The sequence below is a fragment of the Salmo trutta genome, chromosome 10 (genome assembly GCF_901001165.1).
Source record: "Salmo trutta chromosome 10, fSalTru1.1, whole genome shotgun sequence".
NCBI lineage: Eukaryota > Metazoa > Chordata > Actinopteri > Salmoniformes > Salmonidae > Salmo > Salmo trutta.
In genome coordinates, this window is record NC_042966.1 from 6,800,672 (window position 1) to 6,824,893 (window position 24,222).

At 42.2% G+C, this 24,222-nt stretch overlaps 1 protein-coding gene across 3 annotated transcripts in view; it reads right to left on the reverse strand.

Moving 5' to 3' along the window:
- pax2a (paired box 2a) overlaps positions 1 to 24,222 on the reverse strand; it is a 128,273-nt gene that overhangs the window by 35,837 nt on the left and 68,214 nt on the right. For all 3 annotated transcript variants that reach the window (XM_029764189.1, XM_029764190.1, XM_029764191.1), the window contains one exon: positions 8,384 to 8,556. In XM_029764189.1, the coding sequence (XP_029620049.1) occupies positions 8,384 to 8,556 (173 nt within the window). The remainder of the gene's footprint in view (positions 1 to 8,383; positions 8,557 to 24,222) is intronic.

Sequence of the window (24,222 nt, forward strand, 5' to 3'; positions counted from 1 at the left end):
AATAATGTCTGTGAGTATAACAGAACTCAAATGGCAGGCAAAAACCTGAGAAAAATCCAACCAGGAAGTGGGAAATCTGAGGTTTGTAGTTTTTTATGTGATTGCCTATCCAATATCCTGTGTCTGTGGGGTCAGATTGCACTTCCTATGGCTTCCAGTAGATGTCAACAGTCTTTAGAAGTTGTTTCAGGCTTCTATTGTGAAAGGGGATCGAATAAGAGCTGTTTCAACAAGTGGTCAAGCTGAAAGACATTAGTTTAGACTCGCGCATGGCCGTGAGTGCGACGCTCGTTCTCTTTCCTTTCTAATGACAATGGAATTGTCCAATTGGAATATTATTGAAGATTTATGATAAAAACATCCTAAAGATTGATTATATACATTGTTTGACATATTTCTATGAACTTTAACCTGTTGAGGACAGACGTTCCGCTAGCGGCACCCCGTTCCGCCTGCAGAACCGCTAGCCAACAGCCAATGGCATGGCACGGCGAGAAATACAAAACCAACTAAAATACCACAATTCAATTTTCTCAAACTATTTTACACCATTTTAAAGATAAGTCTCTCGTTAACTTCTTAGGGCTAGGGGGCAGTATTTTCACGGCCTGATAAAAACGTACCCGATTTAAACTGCTTACTACTCTTTTCCAGAAATGAGAATATGCATATAATTGGTAGATTTGGATAGAAAACACTCTAAAGTTTATAAAACTGATTGAATGGTGTCTGTGACTATAACAAAACTCATAATGGTAGGCCAAAACCTGAGAAGATTCCATACAGGAAATGCCCTCTCTGACCATTTCTTGTGCTTCTGTAGCATCTTTGTTGAAAATACAGAATCTCTGCTGTAACGTGACAATTTCTAAGGCTCCCATAGGCTCTCTGAAGGTGCCAGAAAGTGGAATGAGATCTCTGCTGTCTCTGGGCTAGCTACAGGAGCGCTGTTTGTGAGTGGTCAGGCTGGTGGCTCAGAGCCAGGAGATGCGCGGCCCCGAGAAGTGGCCATGTTTTTCTTTCAGCCTGTTTAAACAAAAACAACGTCGCCCGGTTGGAATATTATTGCTATTTTACGATAAAAAATTGCATAAAAATTTATTTTAAACAGCGTTTGACATGCTTCTAAGTACAGTAATGGAATATTTTGAAATTTTTTGTCACGACATGCGTCCGCACGTCACCCTTCGGATAGGGACCTGAACGCACGAACAAATGGAGGATATTTGAACATAACTATGGATTATTTTGAACCAAAACAACATTTGTGTTTGAAGTAGAAGTCCTGGGAGTGCATTATGACGAAGAACAGCAAAGGTAATCCAATTTTTCTACTAGTAATTCTGAGTTTACTGAGCCTCGATGTTGGCGAGTGTCTGTTTAGCTAGCCTTGATGGCCGAGCTATCTACTCAGAATATTGCAAAATGTGCTTTTGCCGAAAAGCTATTTTAAAATCTGACACCGCGATTGCATAAAGGAGATCTGTATCTATAATTCTTTAAAACACTCCTAGGACATTATGTTATACAATACATGCATGTTTTGTTCAATCAAGTTCATATTTATATCAAAAAACAGCTTTTTACATTAGCATGTGATGTTCAGAACTAGCATACCCACCGAAAACTTCCGGTGAATTTACTAAATTACTCATGATAAACGTTCACAAAATAAATAACAATTATTTTAAGAATTATAGATACAGAACTCCTTTATGCAATCGCGGTGTCAGCCCTCCATGTGCTCGCCAGAGGTAGCCTGACTGCCATTAGGTACCGAGATGAGATCCTCAGACCCCTTGTGAGACCATATGCTGGTGCGGTTGGCCCTGGGTTCCTCCTAATGCAAACAATGCTAGACCTCATGTGGCTGGAGTGTGTCAGCAGTTCCTGCAAGAGGAAGGCATTGATGGTATGGACTGGCCCGCCCGTTCCCCAGACCTGGATCCAATTGAGCACATCTGGGACATCATGTCTCGCTCCATCCACCAATGCCACGTTGCACCACAGACTGTCCAGTAGTTGGCAGATGCTTTAGTCCAGGTCTGGGAGGAGATCCCTCAGGAGACCATCCGCCACCTCATCAGGAGCATGCCCAGGCGTTGTAGGGAGGTCATACAGGCACGTGGACGCCACACACACTACTGAGCCTCATTTTGACTTACATCAAAGTTGGATCAGCCTGTAGTGTGGTTTTCCACTTTAATTTTGAGTGTGACTCCAATTCCAGACCTCCATGGGTTGATAAATTGGATTTCCATAGATTTTTTGTATGATTGTTGTCAGCACATTCAACTATGTAAAGAAAAAGTATTTAATAAGATTATTTCATTCATTCAGATCTAGGATGTGTTATTTTAGTGTTCCCTTTATTTTTTTAGAGCAGTATATATTGTTTTTAAGAGTATGGCACCACAACAAACCTGCCAAGAGAGGGCCACCCACCAAATCTCATGGACCAGTCAAGGAAGGCATTAACCTCTCTGGGCTAGGTGGGACGCTTCTACTCAACAGCCAGTTGAATCCCGTGGCGCGTTATTCAAATACCTTAGAAATGTTATTACTTCAATTTCTCAAACATATGACTATTTTACAGCATTTTAAAGACAAGACTCTCGTTAATCTAACCACACTGTCCGATTTCAAAAAGGCTTTACAACGAAAGCAAAACATTAGATTGTCAGCAGAGTACCCACCCAGAAATAATCAGACACCCATTTTTTAAGCTAGCATATAATGTCACATAAACCCAAACCACAGCTAAATGCAGCACTAACCTTTGATGATCTTCATCAGATGACAATCTTAGGACATTATGTTATAGAATACATGCATGTCTGTTCAATCAAGTTCATATTTATATCAAAAACCAGCTTTTTACATTAGCAGGTGACTAGCATGTGACTAGCATTCCCACCAAACACTTCCGGTGAATTTACTAAATTACTCACGATAAACGTTCACAAAAAACATAACAATTATTTTAAGAATTATAGATACAGAACTCCTCTATGCACTCGATATGTCCGATTTTGAAATAGCTTTTCGGTGAAAGCACATTTTGCAATATTCTAAGTAGATAGCCCGGCATCACAGGGCTAGCTATTTAGACACCCAGCAAGTTTAGCACTCACCAAAGTCAGATTTACTATAAGAAAAATGTTATTACCTTTGCTGTTCTTCGTCAGAATGCACTCCCAGGACTTCTACTTCAATAACAAATGTTGGTTTGGTCCCAAATAATCCATTGTTATATCCAAATAGCGGCATTTTGTTCGTGCGTTTAAGACACTATCCGAAAGGGTAAATAAGGGTGACGAGCACGACGCATTTCGTGACAAAACATTTCTAAAAATTCCATTACCGTACTTCGAAGCATGTCAACCGCTGTTTAAAATCAATTTTTATGCCATTTTTCTCGTAAAAAAGCGTTAATATTCCGACCGGGAAATCGTTTTTTAATACAAAGAGAGTGAAAGTAAAAGCATTGGATCCCCTCATGCACGAGCCTCAGTCTGATGGTCCTCTGATAGAGCACTTGCCAAACGCGCTAATGTGTTTCAGCCTGGGGATGGAATTACATCATTCAGCTTTTTCCCGCCTTCAGAAAGCCCATGGGAGCCGTAGGAAGTGTCACGTAACAGCAGAGATCCCCTGTTTTGGATAGAGATGATCAAGGAGGGCAAGAAATGGTCAGACAGGCCACTTCCTGCAATATGAGTTCTGTTATACTCACAGACACCATTCAAACAGTTTTAGAAACTTTAGGGTGTTTTCTATCCAAAGCCAATAATTATATGCATATTCTAGTTACTGGGCAGGAGTAGTAAGCAGATTAAATCGGGTACGTTTTTTATCCGGCCGTGCAAATACTGCCCCCTATCCCCAACAGGTTAATCAGAGAGGCAACAAATTGACCAAAGGATAACCCTGAAGGATCTGTCCATAGGACCACTTTAGTCTGTACATTCCACAGAGCTGGGTTTTACAGAAAGGTGGCCAGAAAAAAGACATTGCTTCAAAAACAAAATAAGCAAATACGTTTGGTGTTCACCAAAAGACATGTGGGAGACTACCCAAACATATGGAAGAAGGTACTCGGGTCAGATGAGACAAAAAATGTAGCTTTTAAGCCATCAAGGAAAACCCTATGTCAGGCGCGAACCCAACACCTCTCATCACCCTGAGAAACTCATCCCCATGTTTTTCTTCGGCAGGGACTGGGAAACTGGTCAGAATTGAAGGAATGATGGATGGTGCTAAATACAAGCAAATTCTTGAGGGAAATCTGTTTGTCTTCCAAAGATTTGAGATTGGGTTGGAGGTTCACATTCCAGCAGGACAATGACCCGAAGCATACTGCTAAAGCAACACTCAAGTGGTTTAAGTGGAAACTGTTAAATGTCTTGGAATGGCCTAATCAAAGCCCAGACCTCAATCTATTTGAGAATCTGTGGTATGACTTAAAGATTGCTGTACACCAGCGGAACCCATCCAACTTGAAGGAGCTGGAGCAGTTTTGCCTCGAGGAATGGGCAAAAATCTCAGTGGCTAAATGTGCCAAGCTTATAGAGACATATCCCAAGAGACTAGCAGCTGTAATTGCTGCAAAAGGTGGCTCTACAAAGTATTGACTTTGGGGGGGTGAATAGTTATGCACGCTCAAGTTATGTTTTTTTGTCTTATTTCTTGTTTGTTTCACAAGAAAAAATATTTTGCATCTTCAAAGTAGTAGGCATGTTCTGTAAATCAAATGATACAAACCCACAAAAAAATCAATTTTATTTCCAGGTTGAAAGGCAACAAAATAACAAAAATGCATGCCAAGGGGGGTGAAAACTCTCCCAAGCCACTGTGGGCTCTCTCGTTGTTGTCGGTGATCAGGCCTACTACTGTTGTGTCATCAGCAAACTTAATGATGGTGTTGGAGTCATGCCTGGCCGTGCAGTCATGAGTAAACAGGGAGTACAGGACTGGACTGAGCACGCACCCCTGAGGGGCCCCTGTGCTGAGGATTAGCGTGGCAGATTTGTTGTTACCTACCTGGGGGTGGCCTGTCAGGAAGTCCAGGATCAAGTTGCAGAGGGAGGTGTTTAGTCCCAGGGTCCTTAGATTATTGATGAGATTTGATGGCACTATGGTGTTGAACGGTGAGCTGTAGTCAATGAATAGCATTCTCACATCTCCCCGATGTTCCTTTTGTCCAGGTGGGAAAGGGCAGTGTGGAGTGCAATAGAGATTGCATCATCTGTGGATCTGTTGGGGTGGTATGCAAATTGGAGTGGGTCAAGGGTTTCTGGGATAATGGTGCTGATGTGAGCCATGACCAGCATTTCAAAGCACTTCATGGCTACAGACGCTACGGGTCGGTAGTCATTTAGGCAGTATTCTTGGGCACAGGGACTAAGATGGTCTGCTTGTAACATGTTGGTATTACTGACTCAGTTAGGGACAGGTTGAAAATGTCAGTGAAGACACTTGATAGTTTGTCAGTGCATGCTCGGAGTACACGTTCTGGTAATCCATTTGGCTCTGCGGCCTTGTGATTGCTGACCTGTTTAAAGGTCTTTCTCACATCGGCTACGGAGAGCATGATCACACAATCATCCGAAACAGCTGATGCTCTCATGCATGCTTCAGTGCTACTTGCCTCGAAGCGAGCATAGAAATAATTTAGCTCGTCTGGTAGGCTCGTGTCCCTAGGCAGCTCGCGGCTATGCTTCCCTTTGTAGTCTGTAATAGTTTGTAAGCCCTGCCACATCCGACGAGCGACGGAGCAGGGGTAGTACGACTCATTTTTAGTTCTGTATTGATGCTTTGCCTGTTTGATGGTTCTTCGGAGGGCATAGCAGGATTTCTTGTAAGCTTCCGGGTTAGAGTCCTGCTCCTTGAAAGTGGCAGCTCTACCATTTAGCTCAGTGTGGATTTTGCCTGTAATCCATGGGTTCTGGTTGGGGTATGTACGTACGGTCACTGTGGGGACGACAGCATCGATGCACTTATTGATGAAGCCAGTGACTGATGTGGTGTACTCCTCAATGCATTCGGAAGAATCCCGGAACATTTTCCAGTCTGTGCTAGCAAAACAGTCCTGTAGCTTAGCATCTGCTTCATCTGACCACTTTCTTATTGACCTGGTGCTTCCTGCTTTAAGTTTTGATTGTAAGCAGAAATCAAGAGGATATAATTTTGGTCAGCAGGCGAGGGAGAGCTTTGTACGCGTCTCTGTGTGTGGAGTAAAAGTGGTCTAGAGTTATTTTCCCTCTGGTTGCAGGGTAACATAAGATTTTACAGTGTTTAATGCACCGTTGGTAGGATATACGTGATCATAGTTTGTTTATTTTATTATGGATTGATTGTACGTTGGCTAATAGGACAGATGGTAAAGGTAGATTACCTCCTCAGCATCGGATCCTTACAAGACACCTGGACCTTCGTCCCCGATACCGCCATTTCTTTCTCCTGCGAATAACGGGGATGAGGGCTTTGTCGGGCGTCGGAAGTAAATCCTTCCCATCCGACTCGTTGAAGAAAAAGTATTCTTCCAGTACGGGGTGAGTAATCACTGTCCTGATACCTAGAAGCTTTTTTTGGTCCTAAGACACGGTGGCAGAAACATGTACAAAATAAGCTACAAATAACGTGAAAAAAACGTGCACAATTGGTCACGGGATCGTAAAACGGCAGCCATCTCCTTCGGCACCGTTCTCAACACCACAGACCAATAAATATTCTTTACATCAACAACATAGGAATCACTACAAAATGTTATGTATAACCTGTTATACACTGTCTTAGGCTTAGCCTTTGGAACTTTGGTTTTCATAGATATGGCTACTATACTGTGATCACTACATCCAATGGATCTGGATACTGCTTTAAAGCAAATTTCTGCAGCATTAGTAAAGATGTGATCAATACATATTGATGATTTAATTCCTGTACTGTTTGTAACAACCCTGGTAGGTTGACTGAGGGAAGGGAAGTTACAGTTTGAATCTTTTTCTTGAGTGTGCAGCTTGATGAAATTGGGTCAATATTTAAATCAACCAGAAAATATACCTCTCTGTTGATATCACATACATTATCAAGCATTTCACACATTATCCATATACTGAATGTTAGCACTTGGTGGTCTATAGGAGCTTCCAATCAGAATGGGCTTTAGGTGAGGCAGATGAATCGTTTGAATCTCCTGCTGAATATAATGTTTGTGTCATCATCGCAAAACAACTGCAATATACAGTACCAAAAAAACACTTCAACTTCAACCAGTAAAATAGCTGTCGATACAGGCTGTTAATTAGCCTGTGCTAATTAACAACTGAGCCCTAGGACCATGCCTCAGGACTACCTGGCCTGGCGATTCCTGGCTGTCCCTGTCCCCAGTCCACCTGGTTGTGCTGCTGATCCAGTTTCTGCTGTTCTGCTGGCGCTTTGGAACCCTGGCCTGTTCACTGGACATGCTACCTTGTTGTACTGCTGCTCCAATTTCTGCTGTTCTGCCTGCGGCTATGGAACCCTAGCCTGTTCACTGGACGTGCTACCCAGACCTGCAGTTTCGTCCCTCTTTCTCCCTCTTTCTCCCTCTCTGTCTGGCTCTACCGCACCTGCTGTCTCGACCTCTGAATACACTGCTATGAAAAGCCAACTGACATTTCCTTCTGACGTGCTGACCTGTTGCACCCTTTATAAACCTCTGTGATTATTAGTTGACCCTGCTGGTCATCTATGAACGTTTGAACATCTTGAGGAACACTTTGGCCTTAATGTCCATGTGCTCTTAGGATCTCCACCAGGCAAAGCCAGAAGATGACTGGCCACGCCTCAGCCTGGTTCCGCTCTAGGTTTCTTCCTTAGTTTTAGCCTTTCTAGGGAGTTTTTCCTAGCCACCGTGCATCTATCAGCATTGCTTGCTCTTTGGGGTTTTAGGCTTAGTGTTTGTATAAGCACTTTGTGACCACTGCTGATGTAAAAAGGGCTTTATAAATAAATATGATTTCTTTGATTGCTGCATCCAAAATAGATATTTTGTAAAAATCACAACCAAATATAATGTTAGTGACTGTTCAAGCAAAAGTCAAAACAACATTGTAAGCTTATGACAACCCAAAAAATGTATGGCTCTGGTTACAACAACCTAGGAGGTTTATTCGTGGCGCTGACCGATGATGGGTGACTTCCTGCTTTCTTTCTGCATCCAAAAGTTGTGTGTTGTGCATGACATCAGTGTGTCGTGTACTTAAAAGGGGCTTATGCACATAATACAAAGTGTATACTAATATTCTTTCTATCTTCAGATGTCTTTTCTGTGTCCAGCTCCTGCGTTGTGTTTGGATATTTACACTATATACTGTTTTTCCATCACGGCATTGTCACTCACCTGTTCTGGTTTGATGTGTTCTGAGGTGGAGAAGACATTTGGGTAGGATGGCCGCTCGAACACCCAGTCCAGAGCCTCCAGTTGCTGCTGGGTGAAGGCGTCGGCCCGGAGGTACCGTAAACTCTCCATACTGCCCTGAGAGTCACTGCCTGGGCCAGAGCCATCAGACCCATCTAGGGAGAGAGGGGGGTATATGGTTAAAGGACAGGATTATTATTAATACGGCCAGCTGTTAGAAAATGGGGTGATATTTGTGTGTGTGTGGGGAATGGGGGGAGGTCTACAGCCAAACAGAACTGAGAGGTGGCCACCGCTACCAAGAAATGGAGAGACATTATTTAATCATACTATTTCCCACTCCTGAGCGTAAAACCACCCTCCCTCTCTCTGTGTTCCTCTTCACATCTCTATAGCTCTCTCTCTCCTTCTCTCTCCAATTGCTTCCCAGTTAACCGGAAACATTCCCAAGACATTAGCTGACATTCATATTAAGTTCAAGATAGAGTTTTATCTAACATTAGAATGATAACACACAAACATTCCAAAAATGTTTTTGGTAAAAAAATGTTTTGTCTAAGAAATGTTTGATATCCTTGGAAACATTCACTAAAATGTTGTGCACAACATCTGTAACAACTAGCATTGAACATTCCTCTAAGGTTCCTATTAGGTTGCCAGGGATTGTAATTCAAATGTAAGTGGTTCTGAGAAAACATGACAGGAACTTTATGCTAACATTGATGGAGATGCTATTCAAAACACCTATAACAACCAGCAATACTCCCATAAAGTTCCAGTATGACGTTAGTACATGATGTTGCAAACCGTTCCCTGAAAATACTTCAGAAATCTATAATAAGTAAAGAAATAAAATGCCTGGAATCAATGAAATTGGTTATGAGAAAACATTATAGGAACATTCTGCTAATGTTGATGGAAACAACACTGATAACAACAAGCAGGGAACATTCACACAAGACTCTTCTAAGGTTACAGTGTGATGTTATGACATGATGGTTCCAATAATGTTCCCTAAACATACAGTTGAAGTCGGAAGTTTACATACACTCAGGTTGGAGTCATTAAAACCCACTTTTCAACAACTCCACAAGTTTCTTGTAAACAAACTATAGTTTTGGCAAGTCGGTTAGGACATCTACTTCATGCATGACACAAGTAATTTTTCCAACAATTGTTTACAGACAGATTATTTAATTTATAATTGACTGTATCACAATTCCAGTGGGTCAGAACATTACATACACTAAGTTGACTGTGACTTTAAACAGCTTGGAAAATTCCAGAAAATTATATCATGGCTTTAGAAGCTTCTGATAGGCTAATTGAAATAATTTGAGTCAATTGGAGGTGTACCTGTGGATGTATTTCAAGGCCTACCTTCAAACTCAGTGCCTCTTTGCTTGACATCATGGGAAAATCCAAAGAAATCAACCAAGGCCTCATAAAAAGAAATGAAGAACTCCACAAGTCTGGTTCATCCTTGGGAGCAATTTCCAAACCCCTGAAGGTAACGCGTTCATCTGTACAAACAATAGTACTCAAGTATAAACATCATGGGACAACGCAGCCTTCATACCGCTCAGGAAGGAGACGCATTCTGTCTCCTACAGATTAAAATACTTTGGGGTGAAAAGTGCTCAGCAAGGAAGAAGCCACTGCTCCAAAACCAGTATAAAAAAGCCAGACTACGGTTTGCAACTGCACATGGGGACAAAGATCGTACTTTTTGGAGAAATGTCTTCTGGTCTGATGAAACAAAAATAGAACTGTTTGGCCACAATGACCATCATTATGTTTGGAGGAAAAAGGAGGAGGCTTGCAAGCCGAAGAACACCATCCCAACCTTGAAGCACGGGGGTGCCTTCCCTGTAGCTCAGTTGGTAGAGCATGGCGTTTTCAACACCAGGGTTGTGGGTTCGATTCCCATGGGGGGCCAGCACAGGAAAAGAAAAATGTATGAAATGTATGAGTTGTATGAAATGTATGCATTCACTACTGTAAGTCGCTCTGGATAAGAGCGTCTGCTAAATGACTAAAATGTAAATGTAAATGGGTGGCAGCATCATGTTGTGGGGGTGCTTTGCTGCAGGAGGGATTGGTGCACTTCACAAAATACATAACATCATGAGGGAGGAAAATGATGTGGATATATTGAAGAAACATCTCAAGACATCAGTCAGGAAGTTAAAGCTTGATCGCAAATGGGTCTTTCAAATGGACATTGACTCCAAGCATACTCCAAAGTTGTGGCAAAATGACAACAAAGTCAAGGTATTGGAGTGGCCATCACAAAGCCCTGACTTCAAACCCATAGAACATTTGTGGGCAAAACTGAAAAAGTGCATGCGATCAAGGAGTCCTACAAACCTGACTCAGTTACACCAGCTCTGTCAGGAGGAATGGGCCACAATTCACCCAACTTATTGTGGGAAGCTTGTGGAAGGCTACCTGAAACATTTGATCCAAGTTCAACAATTTTAAAGGCAATGTTACCAAATACTTATTGGGTGTATGTAAACTATTGACCCACTGGGAATGTGATGAAAGAAATTAAATGTGAAATAAATCATTGTCTCTACTATTATTCTGACATTTCACATTCTTAAAATAAAGTGCTGATCCTAACTGACCTAAGACAGGGAATTTTTACTAGGACTAAATGACATGAATTGTGAAAAACTGAGTTTAAATGTATTTGGCTAAGAGGTAAGTAAACTTCCGACTTCAACTGTACTTCAGCAATATTACCTGAATACAATGGAAGTGGCTATGACAAAACATTATGGGAACATTCCACTATCTGTACATCTCCACAAATGACTGAATAACCCTCTGCCAAGGGACTCTCATTAAGTTATTCTTTAACTTGTTATGGATGGGGGGCAGTATTTTCACGGCCGGATAAAAAACGTACCCGATTTAATCTGATTATTACTCCTGCCCAGAAACTAGAATATGCATATAATTATTAGCTTTGGATAGAAAACACTCCAAAGTTTCTAAAACTGTTTGAATGGTGTCTGTGAGTATAACAGAACTCATTTGGCAGGCCAAAACCGGAGAAGATTCCAAACAGGAAGCGCCCTCTCTGACCATTTCTTGGCCTTCTTGATCATCTCTATCCAAAACAGGGGATCTCTGCTGTAACGTGGCATTTTCTAACGCTCCCATAGGCTCTCAGAAGGCGCCAGAATGTTGAATGATGACTTTGCAGGCCATGGCTGAAAAACAGTAGCGCATTTGATAAGTGGTCGATCAGAAAACAATGACACTGGTGCGCGCGTGCACAAGACGACTCCATGTTTTTATTTTCAGTCTTTGAACGAAAACAACGACTCCCGGTCGGAATATTATCGCTTTTTTACGAGTAAAATTGCATAAAAATTGATTTTAAACAGCGTTTGACATGCTTCGAAGTACGGTAATGGAATATTTTGACATTTTTTGTCACGAAACGCGCCAGCGCGTCACCCTTCTTTACCCTTTGGATAGTGTCTTGAACGCACAACAAAACGCCGCTATTTGGATATAACTATGGATTATTTGGAACCAAACCAACATTTGTTATTGAAGTAGAAGTCCTGGGAGTGCATTCTGACGAAGAACAGCAAAGGTAATCCAATTTTTCTTATAGTAAATCTGAGTTTGGTGAGTACCAAACTTGGTGGGTGTCAAAATAGCTAGCCATGATGGCCGGGCTATCTACTCAGAATATTGCAAAATGTGCTTTCACCGAAAAGCTATTTTAGATGTAAGAGGTTTTAACATTATGAAATGATGTTCCAATAATGTTCTAAGAACAGACATCATTGATAATTGATGTTGTTCTGAAAACATTACTGCAATGTTCTGCTAATATTGATGTATAGTGTAATGTTATTATAAGAAGTTACCTAACATAAACATAGCAAACTTTAATATACTTACATCATAATATGTTATAAGGCTATTGCCTCAACATACTGTAGTTTCAGCTTCATAAAGGTCATCAATGAGATTTGAACCTATGACCTACCACTTCCCAGCATGTACTTAGCACACTGAGCCACTAGGATGGAGCTGATAAATCTATTGAGTCACGTAGGCTACGATTTTCAAGTCTCATGGCTATATGTCTTAGTAGATATATGACTCTATTGACACATCACCACAATCAAATAACATTTTATTTGTCACATGCTTCGTAAACAATAGGTGGAGACTAACAGTGAAATGCTTACTTACGGACCCTTCCCAACAATTCAGAAAGAAATGTAATAATACAAGTAATAATAAACACACAATGAGTGACAATATACACAGGGTAACAGTGCCGAGTCGATGTGCAGGGGTACGAGGTAATTGAGGTAGGTATGTACATATAACTAGGAATAAAGGGACCTGGCAACAGGATGGATAATAAACAGTAGCAGCAGCATATGTGATGAGTAAAAAAAGTTAGCGCAAAAAGGATCATATGTCCTGCTAATATTGATGTATAACATTATTATATTTGGTTAACTATTTAACAAATTATTTAGCAGTCTTATGGTCTGGGGTTAGAAGTTGTTCAGGGTCCTGTTAGTTCCAGACTTGGCAGAGAGAATAGTGGCTTGGATGGCTGGAGTCTTAGAAAATGTTTAGGACCTTCCTCTGACACTGCTTGGTATAGAGGTCCTGGATGACAGGGACCTCGGCCCCAGTGATGTACTGGGCCATATACACCAGCCTCTGTAGTGCCTTGCGGTCGGATGAGAAGCAGTTGCCATACCAAGCGGTGATGCTGCCAGTCAAGATGCTCTCAATGGTGCAGCTGTAAAATTTTTGAGAATCTGATGCCCCATGCCAAATCTTTTCATCCTCCTAAGTGGGAAGAGGCATTTTCGTGCCCTCTTCACAACTGTGTTGGTGTGTGTGGACCATGATAGATCCTCAGTGAACTGGACAATCTGACAGGCAATAATTTAATGTTAAAATAATTGTAGAAATTTTGGCCTAGTTTTAATCCGGAGTACATAAAATCCGCGATATAGCGCAATTTAAAGGGAATATTACCGTGTTTGCAGTGACTGCATTCATGGTAAACACTGGATATTTCAGATCAATCAGAAATTATATTTACATTTCAATCGCGAATCTTCCTTTCTCCGAATTGAATCCAGACCAGAGTTTGTAAGGAAGTTGAAATATCCAAATTTGACATTATATGAAGAGGACTGGTAAGTGTAAAATACTTTTTTTTCTACATTAGTTAACCCCTCATATTTTTTTAACCTTTTATTTTAGCTGGGAGTCCCAATGACAGCATTGCAACAAAAACGTGGCACCTGTTGGTTACCTGCAGGTTACCGCTGTATTTGTTAACACGCTACTAACGGGCGATTACATGGAGCTTCGAGCTAAAATAACCCTGGCTAAAACAGCGGAATAAAAAGAGTAGACCAGATGATCTGACGTTGAACAGTGTTAAGCCGGTTTGATTCTAGACAGCGGAAATGGCATGGGGAATGGTCATTGTCTGCTTTCACTACTCCAGCCCCAATCAAAAAACATCCTATCAGGAATAACGAAATTGAAATATGAAAAAGATAAATCGAAGAATTTTACAACAAACAAAACATTTTGACTGGAAATATGACAATAATTTAGTTAACACGTTTAATTGTAGACAATTACTAAGCCAAATTATACCTACATCAAGGCTACGCTTGTGTGAAAATAAAGTTATTGAGGACCAATCTATAATTGTAAATTAAAGTGATATGGATTGCAGCAACGTGTGATATTCAATTTAAATATAATTGTCAAATGAAGCTGTTAGCATCTGTTTCTTCGGATAATGACTTCCAAATTTTAAGAAATAATTCTCTATTATGAATCCCCATTTGCTGCTGCAAAAGCAGCAGGGGTGCAGCAAAATTAAGGCAGTTTATACAATTTTAAAAACATTACAATACATTCACAGATTTGACAACACACTGTGTGCCCTCAGGCCCCTACTCCCACCACTACCACATATCTACAGTACTGAATCCATGTGTATGTATAGTGCGCATGTTATTGTGTGTATGTTTGTGTTGCTTCACAGTCCCTGCAGTTCCATAACGTGTTTTTTTATCTGTTTTTTAAATCTAATTTTACTGCTTGCGTCAGTTACTTGATGTGGAATAGAGTTCCATGTAGTCATGGCTCTATATAGTACTCTGTGCCTCCCATAGTCTGTTCTGGACTTGGGGACTGTGAAGAGACCTCTTGTGGCATGCATGGGTGTCCGAGCTGTGTGCCAGTAGTTTAGACAGACAGTGCGCTGCATTCAACATGTCAATATCTCTCATAAATAAAAGTAGTGATGAAGTTAATCTCTCCTCCACTTTCAGCCAGGAGAGATTGACATGCATATTATTAATATTAGCTCTCTGTGTACATCCAAGGGCCAGCTGTGCTGCCCTGTTTTGAGCCAATTGCAATTTTCCTAAGTCCTTTTTTTGTGGCACCTGACCACACGACTGAACAGTAGTCAAGGTGTGACAAAACTAGGGCCTGTAAGACCTGCCTTGTTGATAGTGTTGTTAAGAAGGCAGAGCATCGCTTTATTATAGACAGACTTCTCCCCATCTTAGCTGCTACTGCGTCAATATGTTTTGACCATAACAGTTTACAATTAGTGTTACTCCAAGCAGTTTAGTCTTCTCAACTTGCTCAATTTCCACATAATTTAGTACAAGATTTAGTTTAGGTTTAGGGTTTAGTGAGTATTTTGTTCCAAATACAATGCTTTTAGTTTTAGAAATATTTAGGGCTAACTTATTCTTTGCTACCCACTCTGAAACTAACTGCAGCTCTTTGTTGAGTGTTGCAGTCATTTCAGTTGCTGTTGTAGTTGACGTGTACATTGTTGAGTCATCCACATACATGGACACTCTGGCTTTACTGAAAGTCAGTGGCATGTCGTGAGTATAAATTGAAAAAAAGCAAGGGGCTTATACAGCTACTCTGGCGAATTCCTGTTTCTACCTGGAATATATTTGAGATGCTTCCATTAAAGAACACCCTCTGTGTTCTGTTAGACAAGTAACTATTTATACACATTATAGCAGGGGGTGTAAAGCCATAACACATACGCTTTTCCAGCAGCAGACTATGATCGATAATGTCAAAAGCTGCACTGAAGTCTAACAAGACAGCCCCCACAATCATTTTATTATCAATTTCTCTCAGCCAATCATCAGTCATTTGTGTAAGTGCTGTGCTTGTTAAACCTCTAGGGTATGTGGGACGAAATCGTCCCACCTACTCAACAGCCAGTGGAATCCCGTGGCGCGATATTCAAATACCTTAGAAATGCTATTACTTCAATTTCTGAAACATATGACTATTTTACACCATTTTAAAGACAAGACTCTTGTTAATCTAACCACACTGTCCGATTTCAAAAAGGCTTTACAACGAAAGCAAAACATTAGATTATGTCAGCAGAGTACCCAGCCAGAAATAATCAGACACCCATTTTTCAAGCTAGCATATATGTCACAAAAAACAAAACCACAGCTAAATGCAGCACTAACCTTTGATGATCTTCATCAGATGACACTCCTAGGACATTATGTTATACAATACATGCATGTTTTGTTCAATCAAGTTCATATTTATATCAAAAACCAGCTTTTTACATTAGCATGTGACGTTCAGAACTAGCATACCCACCGCAAACTTCCGGTGAATTTACTAAATTACTCACGATAAACGTTCACAAAAAACATAATTATTTTAAGAATTATAGATACAGAACTCCTTTATGCAATTGCGGTGTCCGATTTTAAAATAGCTTTTCGGCAAAAGCACATTTTGCAATATTCTGAGTAGATAGCTCGCCATCACGGGCTAGCTATTTTGACACCCACCAAGTTTGGCACTCACCAAACTCAGATTTACTATAAGAAAAATTGGATTACCTTATCTGTTCTTCGTCAGAATGCACTCCCAGGACTTCTACTTCATCCACAAATGTTGTTTTGGTTCAAAATAATCCATAGTTATGTTCAAATATCCTCTGTTTTGTTCGTGCGTTCAAGACACTATCCGAACGCGCGGACGCTTATCGTGACAAAAAATGTCTAAATATTCCATTACCGTACTTTGAAGCAGGTCAAACGCTGTTTAAAATCAATTTTTATGCGATTTTTCTCGTAAAAAAAGCGATTATATTCCGACCGGGAGACGTCCTTTCCGTTCAAAGACTCAATATCTAAAATGGACTCTTCACGTGCACGCGGGCGCCCGTCTCATTGTTCTCAGATCGACCACTATCCAAATGCGCTACTGTTTTTCAGCCATGGGCTGCAAAGTCATCATTCAACATTCTGGCGCCTTCTGAGAGCCTATGGGAGCCTTAGGAAGTGTCACGTTACAGTAGAGATCCTTTAGTTTCAATAAAGAGAGTGTAGAAGGTCAAGAAATGGTCAGAGGGCACTTCCTGTACAGAATCTTCTCAGGTTTTTGACCGGCCATATGAGTTCTGTTATACTCACAGACACCATTCAAAGAGTTTTAGAAACTTTAGGGTGTTTTCTATCCAAATCAAACAATTATATGCATATTCTAGTTACTGGGCAGGAGTAGTAACCAGATTAAATCGGGTATGTTTTTTATCCGGCCGTGCAAATACTGCCCCCTATTCCCAACAGGTTAAGTGTCCTTCCCTATAAGCATTCTGAAATTCTGTTGTCAATTTGTTTTCTGTGAAATAGCATTGCATCTGGTCAAACACCATTTTTTCCAGAAGTTTACTAAGGGTTGGTTACAGGCTGATTGGTCAGCTATTTGAGCCAGTAAAGGGGGCTTTACTGTTCTTGGGTAGCGGAATGACTTTAGCTTCCCTCCAGACCTGAGGGCACACACTCTCTAGTAGGTTTAAATTAAAGATGTGGCCAAATAGGAGTGGCAATATCATCTGTTATTATCCTCAGTAATTTTCCATCCAAATTGTCAGACCCCGGTTGCTTGTCATCGTTGATAGACAACAATAATTTTTCACCTCTTCCACACTGACTACAGAATTCAAAAGTACAATTCTTGTCTTTCATAATTTGGTCCGATATACTTGGATGTGTAGTGTCAGTGTTTGTTGCTGGTATGTCATCCCTAAGTTTGCTTATCTTGCCACTGAAAAAGTCATTAAAGTAGTTTGCAATATCAGTGGGCTTTGTGATGAAGGAGCCATCTGATTCAATGAATGAAGGAGCTCAGTTGGCTTTTTTTGCCAAAGTGTAATATAATATAAGGTGCCCCAAAGCTTTTTACTATCATTCTTTTATATAATTTATCTGTATTTCTGTCATAATCTTCGTCTTCTGAGGAGTAAGAAATATAGGACCAATACGCAGCGTGGTAAGTGTCCATACTTATACTTTTTAAACGTGAACACTAAACAAAACAAGAAAACGAATGACAGTCCTGTAAGGCTACACAGCTATACAAAGAAACAACCACCCACAAACACAAAAGAAAATAAACCCACTTAAATATGGCCTCCAATTAGAAGCAACGAAAACCAGCTGCTTCTAATTGGAGGTCGTTCCCAAAACTAACATAGAAATAGACAAACTAGAAAACATAAACCAAAAACCCCAAAACACACAAAACAAACACACCCCTGCCACGTCCTGACCAACTACAATAACAAAATGACCCCTTTACTGGTCAGGACGTGACAGTACCCCCCCCCCGCTGAAGGCTTAGGGCTGTAGCGCATCTCTGGAGACCTCGGGCTGAGGTGCGACTCCGGCGGCGCCGGACAGGCGGGCGACTCCGACGGCGCCGGACTGGCGGGCGACTCCGGTGGCGCCGGACTGGCGGGCGGCTCCAGACTGAAGGGCGACTCGGGCGGCGCCGGACTGGAGGGCGGCTCCGGACTGTGGGCTGTCGCCGGAAGCTCTAGACGGGGACTGCGCACTAAAGGCCTGGTGCGCGGGGCTGGCTTTGGAGGCGCCAGACTAGGGACGCGCACCACAGGGCTAGTGCGAGGAGCAGGAACAGGACGTACTGGACTGGGCAGGCGCACTAAAGGCCTGGTGTGTGGGGCTGGCTTTGGAGGCGCCAGACTGGTGACACGCACCTCAAGGCTAGTGCGAGGAGCAGGAATAGGACGTACTGGACTGGGCAGGCGCACTAGAGGCCTGATGCGTGGGGCTGGCTTTGGAGGTGCCAGATTAGGGACACGCACCTCAAGGCTAGTGCGAGGAGCAGGAACAGGACGTACTGGACTGGGCAGGCGCACTAAAGGCCTGGTGCATGGGGCTGGCTTTGGAGGTGCCAGACTGGTGACATGCACCTCAAGGCTAGTGCGAGGAACAGGAACTGGATACACGGGGCCTTGACTACACACTGGAGGTCTCGAGCGCAAAACCTGCACAACCCGTTCTGGCTGGATTGTTACCGTAGCCCATCACGGACGGAGTGCTGGCACAGGGCGAACTGGGCTGTGCTGAGGCATGATGGCTGCCGTGCATATTTCCGCATAGCTCGGTGCCTTCATGATCCGTTGCTCCCCTTAATAAGCACGGGGAGTTGGCTCAGGTCTACGACCTGACTTAGCCATACTACCCGTGTGCCCCCCCAAAATGTTTTGGTGGGGTGCCTCTCGTTCTTGTTCATCCTTGCGTATAACGCCTCGTAATGGCGCCGCTCCTCCTTAGGGCGCCGGTACTCCCCCGCCTGGTGCCATGGTCCTGCCCCATCCAGGATCTCCTCCCAAGTCCATGACTCTTTATAGCTCCTCTGCTGCTCCTTCCTCTGCTGCTTGGTCCTGGTTTGGTGGGTGGTTCTGTCATACTCTTCGTCTTCTGAGGAGTAAGAAATATCGGACCAATACGCAGCGTGGTAAGTGTCCATACTTGTACTTTTATTTTTTTAAATGTGAACACTAAACAAAACAAGAAAACGAGCGACAGTCCTGTAGGGCTACACAGCTATACAAAGAAACAACCACCCACAAACACAAGAGAAAATAAACCCACTTCAATATGGCCTCCAATTAGAAGCAATGGCAACCAGCTGCTTCTAATTGGAGGTTGTTCCCAAAACTAAGAAATAGACAAACTAGAAAACCCACATAGAAATAGAAAACATAGAACATAAACCAAAAACCCCGAAACACACAAAACAAACACACCCCTGCCACGTCCTGACCAACTACAATAACAAAATGACCCCTTTACTGGTCAGGATGTGACAATTTCATAGTGTAGTTTCTTTTTCTTTTTATTTCATTTTTTATTACAGTTCATATAAGAAAATCAGTCAATTGAAATAAATTAATTAGGCCCTAAACTATGGATTTCACATGACTGGGAATACAGAACACTATCTGTTGGTCACAGATACCTTAAAAAACAAGTAGGTGCGTGGATCAGAAAAGCAGTAATTATCTGTTGTGTCCACCATTTGCCTCATGCAGCACGACACATCACCTTCACATAGAGTTGATCAGGCTGTTGATTGTGGCCTGTGGAATGTTGTCCCACTCCTCTTCAATAGGTGTGCGAAGTTGCTGGATATTGGCGGGACCTGGAACATGCTCAATGGGTGACATGTCTGGTGAGTATGCAAGCCATGAAAGAACTGGAATTGTGTATAGATCCTTGTAACATGGGGCCATGCATTATCATGCTGAAACATGAGGTGATGGCGGTGGAGGAATGGCACAACAATGGGCCTTGGGATCTCGTCACAGTAACTCTGTGCATTCAAATTGCCATCGATAAAATGCAATTGTGTTCATTGTCCGTAGCTTATACCTGCCATACCATACATAAGGGAACTCTCGTGCGCCAGCTGTGTGGTTAGTGAGAAAGTGCATGTTGCAAATGTACGCTCCCTTACTAGACGTCCGACTACGTCCGATAAATCCGCGGACGGCGTCGGGCCGCTCACAGGGGCCGGATCTTCCAGGAAGTCATCGAATGTAGTCTCTCGGACCTTCCGTTTTCGTTTAATAAAATTTTCAAATTTTGGTCATTTCCCTGCAGTTCCAGATTATTCCACGGGAGGGCGAATGGAATCATATTGCAAATGTAACATATATCACCGATCACGACGCGGCTTTTTCTCCTAAACGGAAAAGAATTCGAAGACGAAACTCGGTCTGCGTGGGTTTGGCATAATGGGCAGTTGGCCCCGAACAGGATGGAGTCGAGGCCTCGACGATTTTCGAGTTAAGTCTATTTTTCTGGGATTGAAAGTCAATCAGGAAAATAGAGTGCTGATTTGACCGCTTCACATCAAACTACATGAGCCTACGGTGTCAGGAGAAAAGGAACCATGCATTTACCAATGTTCATTTCAGAGAAATTGTACAATGACACATTGGTGATATTCAACAACAGGAGGTTTTAAAAAAAAAAAAATACATATCCAGTTGCAGCGTGTTCAGATGAGTCCGTTAAGGCAAGTTTCGGAGCTCTGCAAGATTTCTGTGATTTTCTGTGATTTTCTGAAACAACACACACTTGTTCAACCCTCTGTAAATAAGTCATTTCTTAACATAAAGACTTAAAACTCAATATTCTATAAGAGCCTAACGTTCAGATTCCTGTGTCAACCAGAAGTGCCTTAAAATGGTGTCATAGGGGCTGTTTTGAAGGGTTAAAAATGTCAGATCTTTCCACAACTTCATATGTGTGACTAGGCAACCCTCATGAACTGTAAATCAGTCATTTATTCCATCAGATGTCAAAGAAAAGCTCTCACACACACACACAGCAAGGATGGAGTGACACAGTGCGGTGCTTAAAGACACAAAGAGCCTGCAATGGCATTACCATTATCTCTAGGCTGTGCCGAGTTCAATGAGACGCCCCACTTGACCGTAGCTCGCTCGGTCTGAGTGCAGCGACCGTGAGAAAACTAGGCCCAAAATTATGCCTGCACCAATATGTCAAGTGCTTTTGGGTGACAGTGAGAGAACCGTTAGGGTTAGAAGCAACAATTCAACCTCAGGAGCGTTCCTGAGGTCCTCCCGATCTGTGCAAGCCTAACCTTGACCCTGTGGCATTAACCCTTCATAGTGAAAAGAAGGTGTTTAGATCAAAAAGTGTGCAATGACTTCTCTCCCCATAGGAATACATTGACTATTCTCCTAAATTCAACTTGAAGCCTATGTGGTTTATGAATGCCTTATGAACCTGTCTTCTATAACAATCCATCATGCTACTGTGAGGTCAACCTGTGTCGATTCTAATATTCCTGGAGCAACCGGAAGTTGTTAAAATCACCCTAGAGCTATTGTCATATAAGCAACCTGCAGATAGTGAAAATCACGCAACTCAACCATGTGTCATTCAGTCAATTCTTAAGGTAGAGGCTTCATATTCAGGATTCTGTTTATGTCTACCCCAAAGACAACGTGTGTTGAGTAAGAGCTTCCTGTGACAACCGGAAGTTGTTAAAAACAGCCAAGAGCTATTGTCATATGGCCACCTGCAGATAGTGAAAATCACGCAACTCAACCATGTGTCATTCAGTCAATTCTTAAGGTAGAGACTTCATATTCAGGATTCTGTTTATGCCTACCCCAAAGACAACGTGTGTCTATTCTTTTTGCAAAAAAAACTAAAACGCACACACACACAATTTGACCATAGGGACATAGTGTGGGGCTTAGAGGCTTATACCGCCTTCAATCGTTTCTTTCGTTCAAACGATTAAAGAACCGTCAGACCTAGAGTTCCGAAATTTTTGAAACCTGTTCTAGAGCTCAAGTCGATAGTGCACGGTGATTTATGTGGCTCAAGAGCTCAAGTCGATAGTGCACGGTGATTTATGTGGCTCTAGAAGGTTCTCATTTTGAATATCACGGACATGGCGACATGTAGAAATGTCCCAGAGTCGCAAGACTAGGTGCATTGAAACCGCCTCGGCCCATAGAGACGGACCCCAATGTCTCTGTCCGATAGCTCATTCAGGGACCCCGTAGTAATGCCCTGAAAAAGTGGATTTTCAGCACCAATTAAGGCCATTGCTCGGGCACCGAATGACCTATGGAGCCGAAACTTGGGATTCGGGGTCGCCTCACATAGGCCTACACATATTGTCAGAGCTGGACCCGCAGCTATAACGTAACTATGTGTTTTATGTTTTTTTTATGGTTAAAATTGAAAGCACTGTGAATTATGGGCCTTCTCTGACATATGGGATAGTTGGCTTCTATACGAGTTTGAAAAAGTGGATTTGGTGTCAGATGGTATCAGTCTGGTGTCAGAATGACATCTAATTGACTGATGGACGCTGACTGCTGGGTGACGAGCAATGGAGAGGAACCACAGTCACTGCCCGGCCATCCCGAGTTCATCGAGCCAGTCAATTATGCATTTCTGCAGTATATTTGAGCATGCCTAAATTCGTGATGCTAAATGCCCATTGAATCATATTGCAAACGTAACGCGCGTTTGCAATATGATTCAACAGCAATAAACATCACCAAAGTTGACATGATGAATCATATTGCAAACGTAACGCGCAATATTGCAAACGTAACGTGCATTTGCAATATGTTTCAACAGCAAAAAATATCACCAAAGTTGACATGAGGAAATCAACACAATGAGGGATAGAGAGGAACCACAGTCACTGCACGGCCATCCCCAGTTCATTGGGACAGTCAATTATGCATTTCTGCAGTGTTTTTGAGCATGCCAAATTCGTGATGAATTCGTGATGCATTTCGTGACAAAAGATTTCTAAATATTTCATTACCGTACTTCGAAGCATGTCAACCGCTGTTTAAAATAAATTTTTATGCCATTTTCTCGTAAAAAAGCGATAATATTCCGACCGGGAATCTGCAAGTAGGTAAACAGCCGAAAGAAAATACATCACGGGGTTGACTCGGGCACGCGCCTAAGCCTTTTGTCTGCTGATAGACCACTTAGCAAAAGCGCTCGTGTGTTTCAGCCAGGGCTTTGAATTACGTCATTCAGCTTTTTCCCGGGCTCTGAGGGCCCATGGAAGCTGTAGGAAGTGTCATGTAACAGCAGAGATCCTTTGTAATGGATAGAGAGAATCAACAAGGGGAAGAAATGGTCAGACAGGGTACTTCCTGAACAGAATCTTCTCATGTTTTGGCCTGCCAAATGAGTTCTGTTATACTCACACAAACAGTTTTAGAAACTTTGGAGTGTTTTCTATCCAAAGCTAATAATTATATGCATATTCTAGTTTCTGGGCAGGGGTAATAATCAGATTAAATCGGGTACGTTTTTTATCCAGCCGTGAAAATACTGCCCCCTATCCATAACAGGTTAAATGCCTTTAGGGGGGTGCAAGGGGTCCACGGTTGGGTAAGGAGCACCTTCCATCAGTGCCCATCCAGTATGGGGCGCCCCTAGTCATTTTGGACATTTTTTTAAAAATCGCTAAGAAATGACAATCCCACTTCTCTCATGTCACCATCAAGCCATGCAGAGGAACCACAGTCACTGTCCTGCCATACCGAGATCATCGGGACAGTCAATTATGCATTTCTGCAGTATTTTTGAGCATGCCAAATTCGTGATGCTAAATGCCCATTGAATCATATTGCAAACGTAACGTGCAATATTGCAAATGTAACGCGCATTTGCAATATGATTCAACAGCAAAAAATATCACCAAAGTTGACATGATGAAATCAACACAACAAGCGGTGGAGAGGAACCACAGTCACTGCACGGCCGTCCCGAGATCATTGCTGTATGAAAATCCACGGTGGAGCGTGCTCGCCATCTAAAGGAAATTTGGGGGTGTTACAATTGGCAATTGCCATCGGAAAATTGCCATATGATTGGCCCGGAGATGGACCACTT